Here is a 20963-nt window from a genome sequence, read left to right on the forward strand (position 1 = left end):
AAGAGTTCCTGGAAGAATCTCGGACCTTCAACCACTTTACAAATACAGGTAAGAGTATAAGCCTATTCCCGAGCAATAGGAAGCTGCCAGGTTGGCCACTAGCCATTGTAGGGTCAGAAGGTGGCATCCCCTAGACGCACTGGTAAATTCATGACTGGATAAATAGATAGCACCTGCTTTTCTCTCTTCCCCTGGATGCGTGTTTCAGCTCCTACTGCCCTTTACTGGTACCCCTCTGCAGGCCCAAGCAACATAATAACAAGGGTTGCAGTCCTGTGGGCAGGTGAGGAGCCTACCCCTGACCCCCTGCATCCCAGGAGGAATAGTGCTCCTCTCCTGCCCCCAAATCTAATACTATTCCTTCAAATGCCAATAGGAGCCCTGGTGAGTCTGCTTCAGCCCTGATTCAAACATAAGGTTCTCGATGGTCCACGTGTGATATTTCTGTACCAGGATAATCATTTGTGGACCCTAAGTTTTAGCTTTAAAGATATTATTTCATGAAGTTCAATTATTAGCATATTACTTATTTTTGCTGTAACATTTTTTACTTAAGTGAAAGTTACTCACTTCTAGGCCACAATTATAAAAAACAGCTGTTACAAAAACAAAACAATGCTATCAATTCTACCTAGATGCTCTTACTGGATCAACAAAAAGTTGATCACCCACACATATTACAGACACCTCAAACTCAACAGTTTCACAAAGTGAATTCATTCTTTTCCTTTCGAATCTTCTCTATTAACCTGTGAAAAACTTCAAGTTTACTCGTCTATAAAGTAGAGATAATAATAATTCTTAAACCTAAATGGGGTTATTATGAGAAATGAATGAAATAATGTATGCAGGGTGCTTAATAAGTGGCAGTAATACAATAGGAATTCAATAAATGCTGGCTGTATTTGTTATTTCTGTTCTCAGTGCAAAGAACGCCGAGCTCTAGTACTGCTTTGCTTTGAAAGAGGAAATCCAATCGCAGTAACATTTGGGTGTCTAAAGAGAGTGGGGGCTGGAACGGAGAACGTAATGGACATCAGATTACTCATGCAACTAGATAGTAAATGTGTGTTTTGCAAACACTTCTATTTGAAGAAAATAAAATTAGGTAGTGGTTAAAAATGTAAATATATAGCACTTCAAAAAGGAAAGAATGGATTCCGCAGGTCACTTGGAACTGAAATGGAGCCCTTCATAAATGTTTGCTGTGCAGGTGCCTGTGCTCACAAATATTGTTTAGACAATTCAAATGTGTCCTGGGAAACACAGATAACCTGATATTGTTTAGGTATTTCTACAAATTGAGAAACTCATATTAATAGTGAAGAAGGCGATGGCACCCCACTCAAGTACTCTTGCCTGGAAAATCCCATGGACAGAGGAGCCTGGTGGACTATAGTCCATGGGGTCGTGAAGAGTAGGACACAACTGAGTGACTTCACTTTCACTTTTCACTTTTGTGCACTGGAGAAGGAAATGGCAACCTACTCCAGTGTTCTTGCCTGGAGAATCCCAGGGATGGGGGAGCCTGGTGGGCTGCCGTCTATGGGGTCACACAGAGTCGGACACGACTGAAGCGACTTAGCAGCAGCAGCACGTTCATAGCCAGAATCTGCAAAAGCTATCAGAAGCCAAACATATGAAATAAACTGCTAAGATTAAGGTATAAACTAAAGAAACTAAACACACATCTGAGCTGCCAGATACAGCTCATGCCAACTCAATTTCTGGAAAACTGAGTTCTGACAGTTCCAGATGACATAAGAACAATTAAGAAAAGAGGCCAGGAAATACAGGGCTGCCCATACAATGGCTGTGGCAGTTGGCCTCAGTCTTGTCAAGAAATCATCTTGTGTGTACAAACACCGTTCACAGCTGCATGCAGCATTGAGGCTCTTTATTCCCGATGGAGACTCAGAAAGACTCCTGGGAAGAGGTGAATTTCCCAGCACTTTCTACCTGCTACAGTTCTCCATAATCCAAAGCTTCTCCTTACTCCCAGCTTTAGAAATCATTCTGCCTCATCAATTAGGACCACGCAGATTAAGTGTGAGACAAGAGACCAAAGGCCATCATCACCCTTCCTCCCAGGCCATCGGAAGCAGACAAGAAACAGACACACTAACAACCAAATGGTTTATTATGAACCTTTTTTCTGGTTTTGCCAGAGTGGAAAGTAAAACTGAATCCTTAATAGTAATGAAAACAGGGGTAAAATACAAACAAAATCTACCACTTTAAAGCATGTGCCCCAGCGTCACTACCCCTTTTTTACACTTAGGTTTATTTTATATCACCATTCTGGAAGAATGCACTTAGATAATAAGTCACATGGCATAAAATTCATCCTTTGGGGACTTCCCTAGTAGTCAAGGGACATGGTTCGATCCCTGGTGGGGGAACTAAGATCACATATGCTGCAGAGCAACTAAGTTCATGAGCTGCAACTACTTAGCCCCAGTGTTATAACAAAGCCCCAACACCACAACTACTGAGCCCCAGCACCATGACTACTGAGCCCCAGCGTCACGATTACTGAGTCTCAGCACCACAACTACAGAGCCCCAGCACCACAACTCAGAATCCATATGCCGCAATGAAAGATTCCCCCCGACTCAACAAAGAACCCTGCGTGTCCATAGCTAAGATCCAGTAGAGTCAATACAAACACAAATTCACCCTTTGAAATAAGTGCACAAATCCAGTGGTTTTTAGTATATTCAGAGTTGTACAACCATAATCACTATTTAATTTCGGAATCCTTTTAACCCAAAAGAAACCCAAGTCCATTAAGCAGTCACACCCACCACCGGTCCATGGTAACCACAAACCTACTTCTGTCTCTCTAGATTTGCCTATTCTGGACATTTCACATAAATGAAATTATACAGTAGGTGGCTTCTGTGTCTGCCTCCTTTCACTTAGAACCTTAAAGTGTTTCAAGTTCATATACTAGCACAAATCAGTCCTTCACTCCTTTTTCTAGCTGTATACTGTTCCACGGTGTGAATAAAACACAATGTAACTATCTACCCCATTGAAGGACATTTGAGCACACAAGCTTAAGGGCAGTTTCACAAACATCAGGCTCCTGTGGTTCTTGAACAAAACATTATTCTAGTTGAGGATAGAAGAAATCAACACATTTCTTTACCTGGAGAGGTATTTATTTCTACCTCCAACTTTCTGGCATTCCCAAAAGTGGTTCCTCACAGTCCATGCCCTAAATCTGATATACCTCCTATCTAAGTGGTTACTGAGGCTTGAGATTAGAACCATAAATACACTTTCCTGCAATCATTTCCCATATTAGATCCCAGCTCAGGCTGAAAACATTCCAGGAGAGCAGAGACTACTGCTTGCCTGCATGCAGCACAATTCCTGGTCCCACTAAGGTCTCAGTTAATTATTCATCAAAAAAGAATCAGGTGCTAATTCTTAAGCCATTTAGTACTAACATTGTGCCAAAGGTTAAATGGAGAAAAGATACATACTAATAAAATGCTACTCTATTAGCAAAAGTATGTAAAAATACAAACCAGCTGGAAAATCCCTTATGACACTGATGTATCCTCTCCCAGGGAAGGGTAAGCTATGCTAGTTGAAAGGCACGTGAAAAGAACTTGTGGCGGGGCAGAGAGTGGGAATGCACAAAACAGCATTTGCTTTAAAAACCCATGACAGGGACTTCCCTGGTGGGCCAGTGGCTAAGACTCTGAGCTCCCAATGCTGGGGGCCCAGGTTCAATCCCTGGTCAGGGAACTCATATGCCACAAGTAAAGATCCCACTTGCTGCAACAAAGACTCAGCACAGGCAAATAAATAAATAAATATTTTTTAAAAAAGAAAAAAAAAAAAAAACCCATGACAGACGTAAGCACTACAGTAGACGGTTTCAAACGATAATCTGTCACAGAAGCTTTCCTGATGGCATGTGCTCAAAGGAAAGCAAATCCATCCTGCACAGGGACGAGCACCATACTGCATCTGTAGCAGCAAACAACCAGTACCCACCATTCAGAGTGAACTAGCTCCAAAAAAATTCTTAAAACTACTGCTGAGGCTCACGACATGACATGACTGGACACCTGACCACAGCACACTGAAGAGTTCCAATGTAGTCATTTTCTGCCTATAAAAGTAAAGACACACTATACTACGGGCAGAGCTGTGATTATAGTACTTTTCCAATTATATCAAGCATGTATTGTAACAAGATGAGGAGAGAATGGCTATTCTGAAATGGATAAAGTAAACACCACCACAGTTTAAAAAAAAAGGTTGTGGTAAGGAGACACAGTATGCCAGAAAAAGGAAATAATATCCTAAGTAATATTCCAAGGTTCTCAATATTTTTTTTTTGCTGTTTAGTTACATATTTTACTCTTATGAGCTAATATATAGTCTATTCCAGTTTTAGAAAGAAAAGGTAGAGCTGACATTAATGGTGCCATGAAAACTGTGGTGGTATCAGACCCAAGTTCAACTTATAGTTATGAATCCCTTAATTTTCAATCTTAGATTTCACAAGCACACTGTGACATCAAAACAGCCGCAAGGAATTGAAAAGAGGCAAAAATATTGATTTCAGGAATTGCTCCTATGTGGGGGAAAACATCAACTCATAGGTGGCAGAAATAAAAATTACCTTCAATTTTAACACTTTACAATTTATCTTCCATACTGTGATAACTTTTCCACTTAAGTACAAAGAACAGAAAAATAATCTACAAAGATGATTTTACAAGGCTTCCTCTATTTCTAGGTCTGTTGTTCCTTCATTTCTCTTAAACAAATAAACCAAACAATGCATCACTTCCGTTTTACGCCACTGTGTCTACCTTCTCAGAGAAGCAGATATACAAATATGAGCTAGTCTATGAATAAGTCTAGAATCCAGGCACAGAACAGTCATGGTTTCATTCTTATCTTCCAAAAAGAAGTTATACTGAAGAGTGGTGATCCTGTACTTGACTGCCTTTGTATCTCTGAAACACACAAGCTGTCATACACCCCCCTGGGTTTCTGTGGCTTAAGTGAGCTGAGGGTGTCACGTGTCCCTCTTCTCACACCATCAGTTATGACAGGCCTTCTGACCACCCCCACAGCATGAATTTTCAGAGGATGGAGATGGCACAGTTCTAGGTAGTGTTTAAGAATTCTCTTGGTGATCCAAAACTCAAAGATGAGGAATTACGGTTTTTAGATGAAGTCATCAACTACCATGTGGCCTGCAGTCAGAGTCCAGAATTTAAACACACCGTCGTCATGCGGTACACCTCCACGACCTTGGCCAAATTATTTACCTTCTATAAATCAGTCTCCTTGTGCAAAGTGCAAATAGTATCTACTCAGATGTGCCATTTGGTGATTAAAGTATATAAAATGCTGATTATAGCACAATGCCTGGCACATTGTTTACCTAATAAATAATCGCCATGCTCATAACAGAGTATAGTATTCATAAAAAGATTTTGGGACCATAATACTAACGATCATTTAATGGAAGTTTAGAAATAAACTTCAGGGAAAGGACTAAAACAGCACACTATTAATTTAAAAATGAAAGTGAAGGTCACTTAGTCGTGTCTGACTCTTTGCGACCCCATGGACTATACAGTCCATGGAATTCTCCAGGCCAGTGTACTGGAGTGGATAGCTTTTCCATTCTCCAGGGGATCTTCATATTTAAAACCCATAAAATTCAATGCAGTGAAGTAAAAGCTCACAGCTGATTTTGTGACGTTTAATCTATGCAACGCAAAAATCACTGATTCATAAACTCAGTATCTATTAGTTATGTTCAATAATATCAGGTAAAAGCATATAATTCAGGGTATGTTAAAAATAATTTACCTCAAAATAAATAGACAAGAAATAATAATATTTTAAGGATCTTACAATAATCGGTATGAAGTCCAAGCTTATTTATTTTCATTTTTAAGAAAGTTCAATGTATACAGAATTCACCACTATATATATCTACATAAGCCAATCTTCTTGCAATGAATACAGCATTTCTAAATATGGCTTTCTTTATATACTGTGCCTATTATTTGCTTCTTATAATTCACTTATAATTACTCCTTTTGTATTTCCTTTACCTTTACTTTTTCATTTAAAATTTTTCTTCAGTTAAATTAAGTAACTATTTGATTTTATATGCAATGGAGAGCATTTTTTGGTGGAATTATATAGCAAGCCATTAGGTTGCTGTTGTTTAGTCACTAAACTGTGTCAGACTTTGGTGACCCCATGGACTGCATGCAGCCTGCCAGGCGCCTCTGTCCATGAGACTTCCCAGGCAAGGATACTGGAGAAGGTTGCCATTTCCTTTTCCAGGGGATCTTCCCAGCCCAGGGATTGAACCTGCATCTCTTGCATTGCAGGAGGTCTCCTGCATTGCTGGCAGATTCGTTATCACTGAGCCACCAGGGGAAACCCCTATATGGGCAGAAGATTTCCTTTTATTATCAAAAATTAAAAATAATATATTATTCTTTTTTCGTAAATCAATGTCATCCTAAGTACATTTGTTATATCGGAAAGAAGTATATGTATAGAAGACTTAACCATACCTTCAAAGACATCTGTCATTTTGCAGATATGGGCAAATGTAGCTCCAGTTGCCCAGGTGTATACTACATCCATTAAGTGAGGTTTAAATGAGCTTAGATAAGTCTCCTCATCAATTTCCAACTTGGCTTCTGCTGAAACTTTTGCAATTCTTTTAGCACATTCCTTTGAAAAGAAAAGATATGCTTCAAACTTTTTATTTATGACTCCCATATCACTTTCTCTTTAGGCTTCCAAAGCCGGTTTTCTACGAGTTTCCTTTTTCTTCCTTGGTAATAATATGCCTACAATCTGGATGTTCTGCTTCTAAGCAGCCACAATGCCTGACCCATTGTTCAGTAATCAAACAGCAAAGCTTTTTCACTACATTAATTAGAAAAAAACAAATCAAGAGCATGATTTTCACCCAGTAATACCTTTTGTACAATAACCAAAACTCTTCCTTAAAACTATTCAAGAGTGACATTTAACTAATCTCTGTTTCATTAACAAAACAAAGACAATAACAAAACAGCCTTAGAGAAACAAAAGTCCTATGGCAAAACCATGCTTTTCTCCAACAAAGCTTTAAACAAGGTACATTTTAAGATTTTCTTTTCTTGACAATAAGAAGTTAGAGTCATTCTTTTCCCCTGGTAACTGAAAGGGTCAAAACCTCCCAGGCCTATGAAGACTTCACTGGTTCTGGAGTTTAACCTTCTTAGTAACATGAAAAAGTGCTAAATATTCCATTAAAGAGATCATTTTTATGAGTGACTCTTCATTCCTCTCTTGCAATGTCTTACAGTGGTAGACAAAATCATTCTTCCTAAGAAATAATAAAAGAGACCAATTCATTATGATGAATCAAGGGTCCCCAAACCCTGGGATCTACTACCTGATGATCTGAGGTGGAGCTGATTAAAAATAACAGAAGTAAAGTACACACTAAATGTAAAATTACCCCCATACCATCTGCCCACCTCACTCTGATGGTGAAAAATTTGTCTTCCATAAAACTGGTGCCTGGTATCAAAAAGACATGTCTTTGAGGATCCAGAGATAATCTTAGAGCCTGATTTTAAAATTTATTATAAACTAGGATAGAAAAATGTAAAACAAACTGAACTCTATCTATCAAGATGCCATTCTTAACATCAAGGAAACCAGTGCATGCACTGAATTGCTGACACAGTTTATCTACACTATGCAATGGTAAATCTGAACTCGAAGCAACTCTATAAAACTTATTATTTTAGTGAGGGAGATGGTTTCATTTTTAAAATAAAAATTAAAAAATGATGTTATCAAAATAGTATTAAGTGACTAAACTAACATCAAATGATGTATTTAATTTGAAGGAAGCTGTCTCTGTGAAATGAAAAATACTATAATTCAGTTCAGTCGCTCAGTCGTGTCCAACTCTTTGCGACCCCATGAATCGCAGCGCGCCAGGCCTCCCTGTCCATCACCAACTCCCGGAGTTCACTCAGATTCGCATCCATCGAGTCGGTGATGCCATCCAGCCATCTCATCCTCTGTCATCCCCTTCTCCTCCTGCCCCCAATCCCTCCCAGCATCAGGGTCTTTTCCAATGAGTCAACTCTTCGCATGAGGTGGCCAAAGTACTGCAGTTTCAGCTTTAGCATCAGTCCTTCTAATGAACACCCAGGACTGATCTCCTTTAGAATGGACTGGTTGGATCTCCTTGCAGTCCAAGGGACCCTCAAGAGTCTTCTCCAACACCACAGTTCAAAAGCATCAATTCCTCGGTGCTCAGCTTTCTTCACAGTCCAACTCTCACATCCATACATGACCACAGGAAAAACCATAGCCATGACTAGACGGACCTTTGTTAGCAAAGTAATGTCTCTGCTTTTGAATATGCTATCTAGGTTGGTCATAACTTTCCTTCCAAGGAGTAAAGGTCTTTGAATTTCATGGCTACAATCACCATCTGCAGTGATTTTGGAGCCCCTCAAAATAAAGTCTGACACTATTTCCACTGTTTCCCAAACTCCCATGAAGTGATGGGCCCGGATGCCATGATCTTAGTTTTCTAAATGTTGAGCTTTAAGCCAACTTTTTCGCTATCCTCTTTCACTTTCATCGAGATACTTTTTAGTTCCTCTTCACTTTCTGCCATAAGGGTGGTGTCATCTGCATATCTGAGGTTATTGATATTTCTCCCAGCAATCTTGATTCCAGCTTGTGCTTCTTCCAGCCCAGCGTTTCTCATGATATACTCTGCATATAAATTAAATAAGCAGGGTGACAATGTACAGCCTTGAATACTCCTTTTCCTATTTGGAACCAGTCTGTTGTTCCATGTCCAGTTCTAACTGTTGCTTCCTGACCTGCATATAGGTTTCTCTAGAGGCAAGTCAGGTGGTCTATGATTAGACTGTCACAAATGTTTATTTCACAATATACTATTCTTAAAATATGTAGTTCAAAAAAATCTTACCTGCATTTGACGAAGTGGTCCTGCTAACTGCTCTGTTAATTTGGGCATCTCACTAGACTATAAAAGAAAAGGAAGATTATATACAAAACCCAAGTTTAAAATGCATTATCTACTATTTACTTTTATAAACAAAACAAAGCTTTCATGATTTCTGTTAATTTCAAATTATAAGACCTCAGTCATTAGCATTTAAAGTTTCTAATTAATTATGTGAGCAAAATTATCATTCCTGTCATCCTGAATTAGACTATTCTTTTATATTTCAGAGGAAAATACTGCACTGCTAAATTTGCAAAGTGTGCTAAATTAGCTATTTTTTGTGACCATAAATGGAACTGAAGGAGAACAAATATTGTAAACATGCATAGCAGTTTAGTTACATCAACATTTATAAACTGTTATACCATACTTTGATTTTTTAAACAGTTTGACTTCTAGGCAACTTTTAACCTGTGAAAACTAAAAATCTTGGATAAATTACATTGGAAGTAATGCCTTCAATTTTAATCTTACCTAGGTATTTCTAACTCTCTAACCACTTTGAAAAGTGCTTAGTCATGTCCTACTCTTAGCAACCCCAGGGACTGTAGCCCTGTAGCCCACTAGGCTACTCTGTCCATGGAATTCTCAGCAAAGAACACTGGAGTGTGTTGCCATTTCCTTCTTCAGGAGATCTCCCCAACCCAGGGACTGAATCCAGGTCTCCTGCACTGCAGGCAGATTCTTTACCCATCTGAGCCACTAAGGAAGCCCGTTTGAAGACAAAAATTTAAATGAGTTTCACTGTTCTTACTGTTCTCTTTCCATTAATGAAAAGTCCATCAATTTCTCAATTAGAAAAATTAAAAGTTTAAGGTCTATTACTAACCAATCAAATTAACTTGGACAAGCTGCTTCAATTCTGTGTGTTGGTTTCTTAACACTCTAAGGCACTCAAAACCTACAGATTTGTGATTAGTATAAAGATATTATTAGGTTGGTATAAAAGCAATTTCAGTTTTGCAATGTTGAATTATACCATTTGATATTGGAATACATTCAAATGTGGTTCTGTTATACATCATTTTAATGCTCATTTCTTGCTTTATAAAGCTTTTTGCTAATGAATTATTACTTGCTGTTTATTTGTATTTTAGACTATGGAAATAATGTTAGACAAAAAGCTATTTCAAGCAAATTTCTTATTCAAGTTCAAAAGGAGTGATAAAGCAGTGGAGACAACTCGCAACACCAACAATGCATTTGACCCAGGAACTGCTAATGAACATACAGTGCAGTGCTGGTTCAGGAAGTGTGGCAAAGACGACGAGAGCCCCGAAGATGAAGAGAGCAGTGACTGACCATCGGAAGTTGACGAGAACCACCTGAGAGGATCACTGAAGCTGATCCTCTTCCATCTACACAAGAAGTTGCCCAAGAACTCAACAGTGACCATTCTACGCTCATTTGGCATTTGAAGGAAACTGAAAGGGTGAAAAAGCTCGATAAGTGGGTGCCTCAAGAGCTGACTGAAAATCAAAATATTCGACATTTTGAGATGTCATCTTCTCTTAGTCTACCCAACAACAACAGACCATTTCTCGACTGGATTGTGATGTGCAATGAAAAGTGGATTTTATATGACAGTCAGAGACAACCAGCTCATTGGCTGGATGCAAAAAAGCTCTAAGGCACTTCCCAAACCCAAACTTGCTCCAAAAAAAGGGTCCTGGTCACTGTTTGGTGGTGTGCTGCTCGTGTGGTCCATGACAGCTTTCTGAATCCTGGTGAAACCATTACATCTGGGAAGTATGCTTCCCAGAAGCAAGTCAATGAGATGCACCCAAAACTGCAATGCCTGCAGCAGGTACTGGTCAACAGAAAGGGGCCAATTCTTCTCCACAACAACGTTTGACTGCATGTTGCACAACCAATGCTTCAAAAGCTGAACGGATTGGGCTGCAAAGTTTGGCCTCATCTGCCATATTCACCTGACCTCTCACCAACTCACTACCACTTCTTCAAGCTTCTCAACAACTTTTTGAAGGGAAAATGCTTCCACAACCAGCAAGATGCAGAAAATACTTTCCATGAGTTCATCAAATCCCAAAGCATGGATTTCTATGCTACAGGAATAAACAAACATTTTTCATTGGCAAAAATATGTTAATTGTAATGGTTCCTATTTTGGTTAATAAAGATGAACTTGAGCCTAGTTATAATGATTTAAAATTCAAGGTCCGAAACGGTAATTACTTTCGTACCAACCTAATATTAAGGAACAATTAATTTTGACAAAGGTAGACTTACTATACAAAAAATTATTACAAGAAATGTGTGTATATATGTGTGAGACAAGATTTAAAGTAATTATAGGTAAACTAAATAAAAAACCAAACTACAGGCTAGTTGTACCAGATCTGCCTTTAAGCATCAGTATTTATATAGGACTTAGTTTTGATTTGTATCAGGTATATATTATATAATAAATTATGAACCAGGTTCTGTGTTATTCCTGTTAAAATACAAAAATCATGATAAGTAATGAGAAAGCAAAATGGCCAGAATGAACTCAATATCTCAGTTTAGTGAAAAGTACGCAAGACTGTAAATGTCTTTGATATTGCATCCATTCCCTGGTCGCCAGTTACTGATCTCTTCCTCTCTCCTGGTCATTGTAAGTAGAAGGCGCTGGTCGTGATATAAGTAAGATAAGTGTCTGTCATTTTACCAACACGCTCCCACCAGGTACATGCAGTCTGCCCCATCTCTCCTTTAGGTCTTGATTTAAATTTTACTTTATCAGTGAGGCTTTTCTAATCACTTTATTTAAAATAGTAAATGCAGCCCCTCAAAATGATTTCTATTTGCCTCTTTTGCTTCACTTTTCTCCAAACCCCTCATCCTTCTGACATAATATGTCTATTCTTGATTTCTTTATCTTCATTGACTGGCATACATGAAAGTATCATGAAAACAAAAAATTCTGTTTTCTCTCTCAGGTCTTGGTCTCTGCACTGCACACAGTGGGTGATTAATAAGCATTTGAAAAACACTTGTTATTTATATTATAAAGACTGTGTAATATATAAAAATAAGGGCACAGTTTTAGAAATAACACATTTTAAAATAGAAATTATCAGCACTGATAACCAATATCTTACTATATTTACCTTCTTCTCTGGCTAGAAAATACTTTTAAAAGTATCAACAACATTCCACGTTACTTTCAACACAATTGTCCATTTTGAAGTTGAAGGCCCCACTGTAAGAATGATGACAGTACAGGCAGCACAATGTGGCTTCACTGAACAAACCCTGACGACACACAGTGACACCCTGCCTCAAGATTTAGCAACTATAGTTTGGTGAAGCCCAATTCCTGTGAAGAGGTAAAATACTTGGCCTTTCAAAAGACAGGAGTTTTTTTGTGCCAAATTAAAAACAAAAAACACAACATAGCATAAGAAATTAGCCAGAAGAAAAAGTCTGCCATAGGCAGAAGATCATCAACCCCCAAACAATCTGTAAACCTTAGATCTGTTCAAAGAAAATCTGACAAACATTCTTAACAATTATCTCAGAAATTAACACAGTAAGATTTTGAACCTAAGAAAAACAGCCTAACATAATATTTCATAAAGAAATGTATTCCTCACAAGCAGATTAAATTATTTCATAAGTACGCAGCAGGTATTCTTAGGAGAGCATAAATCATTTTTCAGTTAGTGTCCTACTTGTTATCATTGCCACTATAACAGTAATGTTAATCCGTAATCAGAGAGCTTAAAGAAAAGTGCCCACACCTATTTCAAGAAGTTATGTAACTGATCTGACTAATAAGGAAATAGTTAATGGATAAATAGATCAACGGCAGAACTGCAAAAACAAATCTGTCTTACACAATTTACTTTAAAAAAAATTAACCTAAGTATACATGATAAAAGGTCATCTAAAAATTTATATAACATTATTTTTAGAAGGCAAATGTCCTTGTTTTACTCTTACTTCATTAATTTTATACACAATGAATAAAATCTTGAATTTGAAATGTGAAACATGTATTTTACTCTTTTAAACAAACACTGGCTTTTGAATTAAAGTAAAGGGCTTCCCAGGTGATGAAGTGGTAAAGATTCCACCTGCCAATGCAGGAGACACAGGTTTGATCCCTGGGGTCAAGAAGATCCTCTGAAGTAGGAAATGGCAACCCACTCCAGTATTCCTGCCTGGAAAATTCCATGGACAGAGGAGCCTGGTGGGCTACAGTCCACGGGGTTGTAAAGAATCGGATGCGACTGAGCACAATGGATGATTAGTGTTCTCACGGTCCATCTAGCACTTCATTTTTATTTCTTAGAAGCTGTTGAAACTTGACTACTCACTTGAAAAGATTACTGATGAGAATCTTATGGCCATTACCTCAAATCTTGCCTATGAAAACAAAGATTTCAGCTACTAGTATTGATATCAGCTGCCTCATAGTTACTCTCCAAAACTGAGAAGAGGCGTATTAATTCAGTCTTACTTTCTTTTCATTTTCACTAGTTTGCCTAAATTTCGTTTTCTTTTTTCTTCTGGGACTGTCTGACTAAGCCAGACCTTCAAATAATGCACTGGGTTATACAACAAATTTATAACTTAGAATCTGACTAATAATGATTGGCTATAAATAAAATTCTATTTGTTCTTTTCTGATAATATACCTATTAATATGTAAATATGAAAGTCATTTTATAATTTAAAAATCCATAATATTAAAATTAAACTATAAAATGCAAATTAATAAACAAGATGTGCTAAATACATAAACTCACATTCTCCTGAAACACAAAGCAGCTCAGCAGTGCTGTTGCTTGTTCTGCAGACAGGTCATTGAAAAGGCCATTAAACATCATCTCAGTCAGAAGGAGCTCATCAGCACTGTACCACCACAAAGAAAAAGAAACGAAACTCCAAATATCAGAATATAAAACACATATATATACCCACACATGGTTTAGATACAGTTTTAAATTAAGACTTATCTAACTAAGGAAATGGCAGGCATTTATGAATAAATCAATAGTAAATGTAAAATGGGTATCTCATATAAAAAGCTCATCCTAGCAAACACTAAAACAGATATTCATTGAAATAAATAATCTTTTCTTGACTCTCAGAATACCATAAAAATTAGCTATTAGCATTTATTACCTAGGTTTAAGAACCTTTTAAATTTTTTGTAGCTCAATTAAATTAGAATTATTCTTTACAAATAACTTTAAAAAATATTAAATGAAAACTTTATCAGAAATCTTAATTAGAATGTATCCATAGCAGACACATAATTTGCAAGCTTCCTAAGATTTCTAAAAGAAAAGTCACAAACCATCAAGCTTTACGGTAATAACTAATCAAAAACAAAAGTCAAAAGCTAAATATGGGTTCCTAACGACTAACAGAGTTAAGCTCCTAACAGGGAAAACACAGATAAGACTACTTCTATAGTCTAATGTGGGAGAGGCAGATGAGAAAGATAATAAGCACATGACAGCAATTTAGTAGAGGTTTATATAGGCAATTATGCAAAAAAAAAAAGAGTTGAGGAGACTAAAATCAATCTGAAGAAACTCAAAGCAAGTTTCAGAAGATCTTGAAAAAAACATGCAGGAATGGGGAGTGACGGAAAAGTCATGCTAAATGAAAGAAACGTGTGGGATGTGGCAACAGAAGGGATACACAGGAAAGGGCAAGAATATACTCAATTATGGAATTTATTTTAAAAGCAACAGAGAATCATTGACAGACTTTTACCAAAGAATGACATGCTAGGATTTATGCTTTGGAAAGACAATTCTGAAAGCAAGAGAATAAAGGATGGGTTGCAGAAACTTATAAAAGGGATGCACTTCAGTTAGTGGGAACAGTTAAAAAACCGCACAGAGATAGGAGAAAACAATCATGAAGACGTGGAAAGAGAGTAAGAAAAGAGAGGAGGAATCAAGGATGACTCCTCAGTTTTTGCCTGCAGTGGTTTTATTCTCCAAGATAGATCACGAGAGGCAAATCTGGGGGAAAAGTAATGTGCTTTGATATGTGATACTGTTATCTCTCTAAATATTCTTTATTCCAAGACTAAATCTAGCTGCAGATATCCAAGAGAAATAAATCAATTATTTAATATTATATTAAATTTATATTTAATAATTTAAAATAAATTTAAATTAATTCAATTATTGAATACTATATAACATCACAAAGAAATAATTCCAATAACATTCATCTTGAAGGAGATCAACCCTGGGATTTCTTTGGAAGGAATGATGCTAAAGCTGAAGCTCCAGTACTTTGGCCACCTCATGCGAAGAGCTGACTCATTGGAAAAGACTCTGATGCTGGGAGGGACTGGGGGCAGGAGGAAAAGGGGACGACCCAGGATGAGATGGCTGGATGGCATCACGGACTCGATGGACGCGAGTCTGAGTGAACTCCGGGAGATGGCGATGGACAGGGAGGCCTGGCGTGCTGCGATTCATGGGGTCCAAAGAGTCAGACACGACTGAGCGACTGAACCAAACTGAACTGAACTGGCATTTAAATAAACAGATCAATGTTAGAGTCTAAATTTAATTCTACATAAATTATTAACTTTATAGTGCCTAGGTTTCTTTAATTACAAAGCAGGAAAGCTTAATTTTATCAAGGTTTAAGGAAAGCTATTCAATACAAGCCTGTGGGCCAAATCTAACACGAAGTGTTTTATATTTAGCTTGCATAAGAACCTAAAAACATAATTCTGAAATATTTTGTTAACATTTAAAAATCAAGAGATTTCACCAAAAAAAAAAAACTAGATATTTGACTTTTCTAACTTATACTCTGATATCACATTATTTTTAATAACTAATTGAGGCTGGGTAGTTGCTGCCTCCTTTTGATGGCCTACAGCTGTTCTGTTTGCCACAGAATCTTGGCCCCTGCAGATATCTGAAGTCGTACCTGAACTAGATGATCCACAAGAACGATACGAGTAAGTCTTCATCAGGAATGTCCAAAGCATTTACAAAGGCCTGTAATTTTCTGACCCCATACATTAGGGCCTTGCTGAGTACATAAAAACTATTTTGAGATGTCTTTTATGGACTCACAGAGAATAACTGACTATGGCAAAATATCTTCAAAATGATGGCAGTCACAAGGGATCCTGAGCCAGAACCATCCGAAGGGCCCACTCTTCTAGAATTTCTGACCCACAGAAACAACCAGAGAGAATGAAATGACTTCTGCTTTATGTCATTTAGCTTTAAGGTCATTTGTAATGTGGTAGAAGATTACCAAAATAAACAGCTTATATCTAATATACAAAAGATTATATCTGATTTTAAGCTGTGGCATATAATATGCTATGTTAGCCTAAAACTTTACAGAAACTTCATAACTACAAAAAATTAAAAGTATAAAAATTCATGTGTAAACTAAGACTACAGTTACATAAAAATTCCACAGTGCTATAAAGAAAAAGGAAACATGAAAATATTAATGGTATCTGCATTAATTAGTAAGGTCCAAGATTTTTATTCTCCCTAATTTCTCAATTCATGGCCAAAACCTGTATTTTAATATGAAAAGCACCAAACAAACTTTATTGTTTTTAAAACAGTTCTTTTTCCAAAAGATTAACAGCCCTCTTTTAAAATCAGTATTCCATTTTAGAATCAGTTTTCTAGAACAACCAGGTATTACCTGCTTATCTCACAAGCCACTCGTCCTTTCATCTCTATGACATCAGAAGATGTAGCAAATCCCAACCTCCTTAAAACACGTTTGCGACATTTGAGCTCATCCATTTGTAGGACAGTTCTTGCTTTCTTTAGTTCTCGCTTTGCGGATTTAATGTCTATTGCAATCTAAGGCATACAAAAGTAAAAAGAAGTTCAATAATAAAGTAAACAAAATAAAAATTACATTTACTCATGAAATGAAACAAAACATAATTATATTGGGGAGAGGGGTGGAGAGGAACATAGCTGTTTCTTACTATTCCAGGATATTATACAAGAAGAATGATGTTATCTGAGGTGGCAATCACATCAGCTCCAACTTTTCAATCCTTATGGAATTAGGGGCAACTCAAGAGAATAAGGAAAGAAAGATGAGTATATGAATCTTGTGTTCTTTCTCTTTTAAGCCCTCAAATTGCATAAAATCTGCCTAAAAGCTGGAAAATGATTTAGCAAAGAAAGTAAGTCTTTATTTTGTAGACAAAGATGAAAGCTTAAAAGGAAAATGTTATTTTGAGGTTATATTTTAGGTTAGATGTGTATTTAAATTAATGACATATATAGATATTATATACTCATCAACTGTGACAGAGATGACAGTACAAAGCAAGGAAACACTGGGATCCTAAAGTGGAGGCTCGAAGATCAGAAAAACACTGACAGAAAGTTTAGGAACTGAGAAGCTGAAATTCAAAGACTCTGGTATTCTGCAGATGCTTTATTAAGCTTCAACTGAAGAGAAGTTAAAGGCAACAACGGTGGTCAGTAATTGACATTTATTGACAGTTAACTATGAATCCTGATTCTTCAAGTGCTTTACATTATTTCATTTAATTCTTTTTTTCTTTTTTTTGCAATGAACGTCTCAACTTTTATTGACCTCCTGCCCCCCAGGGGACCCTGCTTCTGCTGCCTCAGTGACTCAGAACTTTGGTGTCTGAGGTCTCAGACACCACTTTGCCATCCACAAGCCTGAGGGTGGTGGTCTTCTGGATGGTATGCCTGGAGTTGCTGCTGTCCAGAGCGTCACCAAGACTGAAATCCTCCCCATCTTCCAGCAGACGGCGGTAGGTATTGATCTCAGCCTCCAGCTTGACTTTGACATTCAGCAGGGCCTCGTACTCCTGGGTCTGGCGTTGCCCCTCTGCCCAGGTCTGGGCCAGCTCTGACTCCAGGTGCAGGACGACTCCTTTCAGTTGCTCCATCTGCATGGCGTAGCGGGCCTCCACTTCCCTCAGGCTGTTCTCCAAGCTGGTCTTCAGATTTCTCATGGAGTCCAGGTCGATCTCCAGGGACTGGACGGTGCGCCTCAGCTCTGTGAGGGTCATCTCAGCAGCTCCTATCTCAGTGTTCTGTGAGGTGACCACTGTGGTGCTCTCCTCAATCTGCTGGGACCAGTACTTGTCCGGCTCCTCTCGGTTCTTCTGAGCCAGCTCGTCATACTGGGCCCGGATGTCTGCCATGATCTTGCTAAGGTCCTGAGGTTTGGGGGCATCCAACTCCACGGTCAGCCCAGAGTTGGCAATCTGGTTTTGTAGACCCTTTACTTCCTCCTCATGGTTCTTCTTCATGAAGAGCAGCTCTTCCTTGAGAGCCTCGATCTCAGTCTCCAGCTGCAGCCGGGTGACACTGGGGTCATCGATGACCTTGCGGAGCCCGTGTATGTCACTCTCCACAGACTGGCGCATAGCCAGTTCCGTCTCATACGTGACTCTGAAGTCATCAGCAGCAAGACAGGCATTGTCAATCTGCAGAACGATGCGGGTGTTGTCCACAGAATTTGCAAAAATCGGAGCCCTCAGGTCCTCGATGATCTTCAGGCAGTGTCCCCAGTCTCTGACCTGGGGTCCCTTCTTCTCCAGGTGTTCCAGGATTTTGCTCTCCAGTCTCCGGTTATCCGCCTCCAGGCTCCTCAACTCCTCCAGGTAGTAGGCCAGGCGGTCATTCAGGTCTTGCATGGTCTCCTTCTCACCCTGGATGCCCCCTACACCCACCAGACCCCCGGCCATCCCGGCGCCCAGGTTCCTGGACCCACAGCCGCCCCGGACGCTGGTGGTGCGGGACACAGAGATCCGGGAGCCCGAGCCCCCGGCGCCTGCATAGACGCTGGCTGCGCTGCTGGCCGGTTGGACACGGTGGCCCGACGACTGCATGGAGCCCAGGGACTGGTAGTTGGAGAAGGTGGATTGGGCGCTGAAGCTCATGATGTTTGTTCTCGAGGAAAGAGCGAGGCCAGGACTCTAGGTGCTGGGTGGTCTCATTTAATTCTTACGCAGACATAAATGTGAATTTTACAGATGAGAAAACTGAGGCAGAGAGATTACCAAGTAAACTGGTCAAGATCACAGAGAGTTATAAAAGATGGGATTCAAACCCAAGCTTGGGATTGATGGGATTCAGACTCCAGAATTTAAACTCTTAGCAATTATTTACATTGCCATGAACTGACATGTCACAATGCTAGGAGGATAAGAAGGAATGCTTTATATGTTACCTAGCATGCTACCTCTCTGCCACCTGGTATGTTTACTAGGCCTATCAGAAAAAAAAAATTATCTTCTAAAGTTTCTTTAATTGAAGATACACCTATGTTATTAGCATAGAAGACTGTGCTAAATAGAGGCATACAAAGCTTACAGGTTGGTAGAAGAGAGTCTACTATTTAAGATTTTTACCTCAGTAATTTTTATACGGATTACATGTTGAAATGTATTCTGGATATACTGAGTTAAATAAAAATCTTATTAAAATTAATTTCACCTGTTTTTCATTTTAAGAAAAGTGTCTACTAAAGAATTTTAAATTCTGTGAGAAGCTTGTATTATATATTACATGATGCTGTTCTAGATCTTCCTCTACATACCTTAAAAGAACACAGAATAGATTACCCACGTCTGTAAAGACATGAACACACAGGTACAGCGGTTTTCCCCGCAAAGGTGTGATCAGCTTCCTTTCCCACTTAATACAATCAGGATTTCTCTTCCAAAAAGTACATATACATTACCTCATTCTTTTTAAGGGTCATTTTGATACCATTGTGGATATTCATAATTCATGTATCTAACTTTCTACTGATGAACTCAGAGGTTGTTTATATTCATTTGCTTTTTCAAAGAATGCTACAAGAACATCTTCATATTGCCTCACTTTGTAGAAAGCTGGGTCAGAGGGTATGAGGACTTAAAATGTTGACAGTTGAGCAGTCAGATTCTGAAGGGCTTCCTAGGCAGGGCTAAGGAATGTTAAGTTTATCTTGCAGTCTCTAGAAGGTCATAAAATTGTTAACTCTTCGTAGTTTTCTTGCAGTATAAGTAAGGGGGAACAGGGGAGATACCTACTATAATCTCACAACAGATTATGTTTTCCTTTCAGTCTATTCTGGTGTATGACTACTACTTAGCAAAATAAAAACACAGTCCACATCAACTTTAGGTCTTACTTTTAAAACTTAACGCTTCTGCATAAGCACTTTTTGCATGTACTGCAGTCTTTATAACAAGTTCATTTAGCCAAACTTTTAGCCAGACACTAGGGCCTTTTTGTTACATTTCAGTAGCTCAGATAATCCCTTTCTCTGGGGCTTCAAGTCACATTATCCATGGATACTCTCCAGTTATCACTCAACCAAACTCAGGTCTCTTTGTTCTTGTATTGAAACTATTAAAGTTGATTCTCTGGTGTAGGGAGAAACTGGACGCAGGGAGGGAGCTGCAAAGTCCTGGTGAGAGATGGGCAGGCTAGGATCATACTAGCACAGTCTGAGCATACTCAAGCTTTTAATGTCTCAGTTTCCTCATTTTGAGAAGAAACCTTCATGGTGGGCCATATCATAGTATATATACTACATGTTCCCTGAGAACATACTTGCTGTGCACAACATGGCACAGGGCCACATCATGTTAGTTCACAAAAAGCTAGGAAGCGGCAGTGCTGTTAAAACCATGAGCTGAACACGTTACTTTATTAGGCAAAGAAGTTTCTACTCATATTATTTATTCAATAAACACCAGGCATCTACTTTATAAAAATAGATCATTATGGGAGATATGAAAGAGTATAAGTAAGCTAAAATGAAACACCTGAGCTTAAGGAGCTTAAAATCTAGTTTGTGAGACAGAACGACAAACACAGTAAGAGCGGCATGTGATAAAAGCTGAAAAAGCATAAAAGCAAAGACTTATAAACTTCAAGGAGAA

The 20963-nt window shown here is 38.4% G+C and overlaps 1 protein-coding gene and 1 pseudogene across 1 annotated transcript in view; both read right to left on the minus strand.

Annotated features, from left to right (window-relative positions):
* The window catches only part of MTREX (Mtr4 exosome RNA helicase), a 92365-nt gene that overhangs the window by 3857 nt on the left and 67545 nt on the right, over positions 1–20963 (minus strand). Inside the window, exons 22-25 of the mRNA XM_068990609.1 lie at positions 16727–16890; positions 13819–13924; positions 9023–9079; positions 6579–6741 (exon numbers count right to left, since the gene is read on the minus strand). Of these exons, the coding sequence (XP_068846710.1) occupies positions 6579–6741; positions 9023–9079; positions 13819–13924; positions 16727–16890 (490 nt within the window). The remainder of the gene's footprint in view (positions 1–6578; positions 6742–9022; positions 9080–13818; positions 13925–16726; positions 16891–20963) is intronic.
* Positions 17679–18998, minus strand: LOC138094636 (keratin, type I cytoskeletal 18 pseudogene; annotated as a pseudogene).

The sequence above is a fragment of the Capricornis sumatraensis genome, chromosome 18 (assembly GCF_032405125.1).
Source record: "Capricornis sumatraensis isolate serow.1 chromosome 18, serow.2, whole genome shotgun sequence".
Taxonomy (NCBI): Eukaryota; Metazoa; Chordata; class Mammalia; order Artiodactyla; family Bovidae; genus Capricornis; species Capricornis sumatraensis.